The sequence below is a fragment of the Elephantulus edwardii genome, unplaced genomic scaffold (assembly GCF_000299155.1).
Source record: "Elephantulus edwardii isolate Elephantulus edwardi_28Jun2011 unplaced genomic scaffold, EleEdw1.0 scaffold00062, whole genome shotgun sequence".
Taxonomy (NCBI): domain Eukaryota; kingdom Metazoa; phylum Chordata; class Mammalia; order Macroscelidea; family Macroscelididae; genus Elephantulus; species Elephantulus edwardii.
In genome coordinates this window covers 6497030-6499959 of record NW_006399812.1, presented here as the reverse complement: position 1 = coordinate 6499959, position 2930 = coordinate 6497030, and the positions used below count along the sequence as shown (strand labels likewise).

Sequence of the window (2930 nt, the reverse complement as noted above, 5' to 3'; positions counted from 1 at the left end):
GCATTTGAGATGGCTAGGTTGGCACAGGATAGAACGGAGTTTAGAGCTCTTGTACATAGGTTCGCTATGAGTTACAAGTGACTCGATGGCACATAACAACAACAAGATTCTTCTATAGTTCTGTTCCTATATAGCTTTGTGAAAGTGAACACTTTCATTGGCTGACACATCATTGCCAACATCCTTTCAATCATGTAAACCTGACTTCTAATAGTGAGTCCAAGAGTGAATCTCAACAACCATACAGACAACATGAGTACAAATAAGGAGAAAAACAGGGATAGCAACTTGCTCCAAAGTAGAATTATTTGAACATAACGTCAGCACATTGAATGAAGCACCGCTCTGTGCTGGACAGAAAATAAAACCAATAATGGATTGTAAAGTAAGCTGAAATGCAGTAGGTAAAAACTGTGTTTAGGAAACACTAAAATGCAACTTCATTTGGAAGAAAAAAAAAATAGTTACAAATGGTTAAAAAAATACCAGAACCAAAGTAATGGTTAAAGTAAACATTATTTTTCAGAATGAAAGTATTAAAAAAATGTCTAAGTTTGAAATCACTACCAGGAATTGATGCCTTTGAGCTATGGTGTTGGAGAAGAGTACTGAATATACCATGGGCTTCTAAGAAAACAAACAGGTTAATCCTAGAGAGGGTTTAACCACTGCTCCTCTGAGACAAGAATTCTGAAGCTACGTCTGACATACTTTGGAGATGTTGCAAGGAGGGACCAGTCCTTGGAGAAGAATGTCATGCTTGGGAGGGTGGAGGGACAGCATAGGAGAGGAAGACCCTCTCTGAGGTGGATTGATTCAGTGACTGGGGTAATGGGGGTAGGTTTGTCAGAGTGAGATTGGCATAGGATAGAACAGGGTTTAGTGCTGTTGTACATAGAGTCGCTATGAGTTTACAGGCTATTCGACAGCATATAACAACCACCACCACAAGGACCAAAGCAATGGTTAAAATATTCTGTGTCCAGAGCAAAACTACCAAAAAATAAGCCCATGTTTGAATAGTCAGCTAGAAGAGAACGTTGTCTTTTTCTGGTATAATCCAGATGTCAATCACCATTTAGAACGCCCAAGGCTGTTCTTGAGCAAAAAAGGATTAAATGCAATTTATTATTCATTGTTAACTTTAACACAGATAAAAATTCTACTTGGTTGTAATTATGAAAACAAAAAGTATAAAAATCAGAAGAAATTATTCCTTGGTGTTCTTTAACAATAAGTAAGAAGAAATGTAATAGCCACATATTTTTAGTAGCGGTAGAACTAATTAAAAATTAGAAAATATTAAAAATTGTACTTACTACAAGATTGTATTCTTGAAATTCCATTTCCAGCTCCATGCAAACTGGAGTCGAAACTCTGACTGTTCCGCACAGTGACTGGGGAACTAACGCTGTTACTGACAGTAGCTGTAGTTGGCATCCGGGCTAGATTAGGCATACTTCTTCGGAGTTTATCTGGAAAAACATTTTATAAAGTTTAAAAATTAAAAACTCAGCACATGTTCTGCCAGTTAAGAAATTAAAACATTAGTCTTTTTAAAAAAAGAAATAAATCCAAATTTACTGTATCATCTCACCCCAGAAAGAATAGCAAAATTTAGCAAAACAGCAAATATCAAATGCTAGCAGGGTTACGGAGAAACTGAAACCCTTATTCACTGTTGGTGGGAGTGTAAAATGGTGCAGCCACTATGGAAGGCTGTATGGCCCTTCTCAAAAAGTTGCAAATAGAAATACCATTTGACCCAGCAATTCCACTACTGGGAATAAACCTTAAAGAAACCATAACTGCCACCCAAGCAGATATATGCACACCCATGTTTATTGCAACTGTGTTCACAATAGCATAGAGCTAGAAACAACCCAAGTACCCATCAACAAACGAATGGATAGAGAAGCTCTGGTATATTCACATAATGGAATACTATGCAGCATTGAAAACCAAGGAATTCATGAAATATTATACAAAATGGGTGACTCTGGAGGACTTTATGCTGAGTGAAGTATCTCAGTCACAAAAGGACAAATATTGCATCGGGCCACTGTTGTAAAAAGGGACTCACATCGGGATTGAGGAAAGACTGAGAAAGAGGGGATAAATAATGTATACTGCATTGAACTTGATAAGGGAGAGAACTGTTTAAAAGGGATATATGATTAGGTATTATTGTCATGACAGGAGTCCAGAATGAAGGCTGCATCGTGGAGTGGACTTGGGAGAGGGATTGTATACCAAAGAAGGATTTTTTTCTTTTACTTTTCAAAGAGAAGAGAGAACTGGGGGGAGGGGAGGTGGGCAGGGAGAAAAGTGCAACAACAAATGAATGGAAACCCTAAGTATCTATAAACTTCCATTAAAATTAATTTAAAAAGGAAAGACATCAGATTGTTATTTTGCTCAGTAATGTAAGAGTTATGTGCTTTCTAAACTATAACAAGCTAACACAGAACCAGTTGCTCTTTTTTCCCCAAGTTCAGAACAGTCCTACAATAATGGACTAACTTTTGTTAACACAAAGTAAATGTTCTTCTAACACAAATACGGATAAAGGTTATCAACTAGCTACTTGTTTTAACTCAGTTAAGTGGATAAGTCTGTGTTAAAATGAGGTTATAAAAAACATGACAATCATTTAATTTTGCAAAAAATCAGAAATAAAGATAATGCTAATAAAGAAGGCTCTAGAATTAAATTTACTATGTCATTTTGTAAAAAATGGTGCTGGCAAAATTGGAAAAATATCTGCAGAAGACTCAAGCAAGAGCCACACCTCACTCCTTATACAAAAACCAACTCAAGGTGGATCATGGATCTAGGACTAAAACCAAGGACTATAAACTTCATTAAAGAAAAGCTTGGAAGAATTCTAGTAGTCCTAGTCCAGAACATAAACAGTCCCCCAAGTATCC

General features: G+C 36.6%; 1 protein-coding gene across 3 annotated transcripts in view; it reads right to left on the bottom strand.

Moving 5' to 3' along the window:
- SLAIN1 (SLAIN motif family, member 1) overlaps nucleotides 1-2930 on the bottom strand; it is a 47439-nt gene that overhangs the window by 12096 nt on the left and 32413 nt on the right. For all 3 annotated transcript variants that reach the window (XM_006887810.1, XM_006887812.1, XM_006887811.1), the window contains one exon: nucleotides 1320-1475. In XM_006887810.1, coding sequence (XP_006887872.1) covers nucleotides 1320-1475 — 156 coding nt within the window. The remainder of the gene's footprint in view (nucleotides 1-1319; nucleotides 1476-2930) is intronic.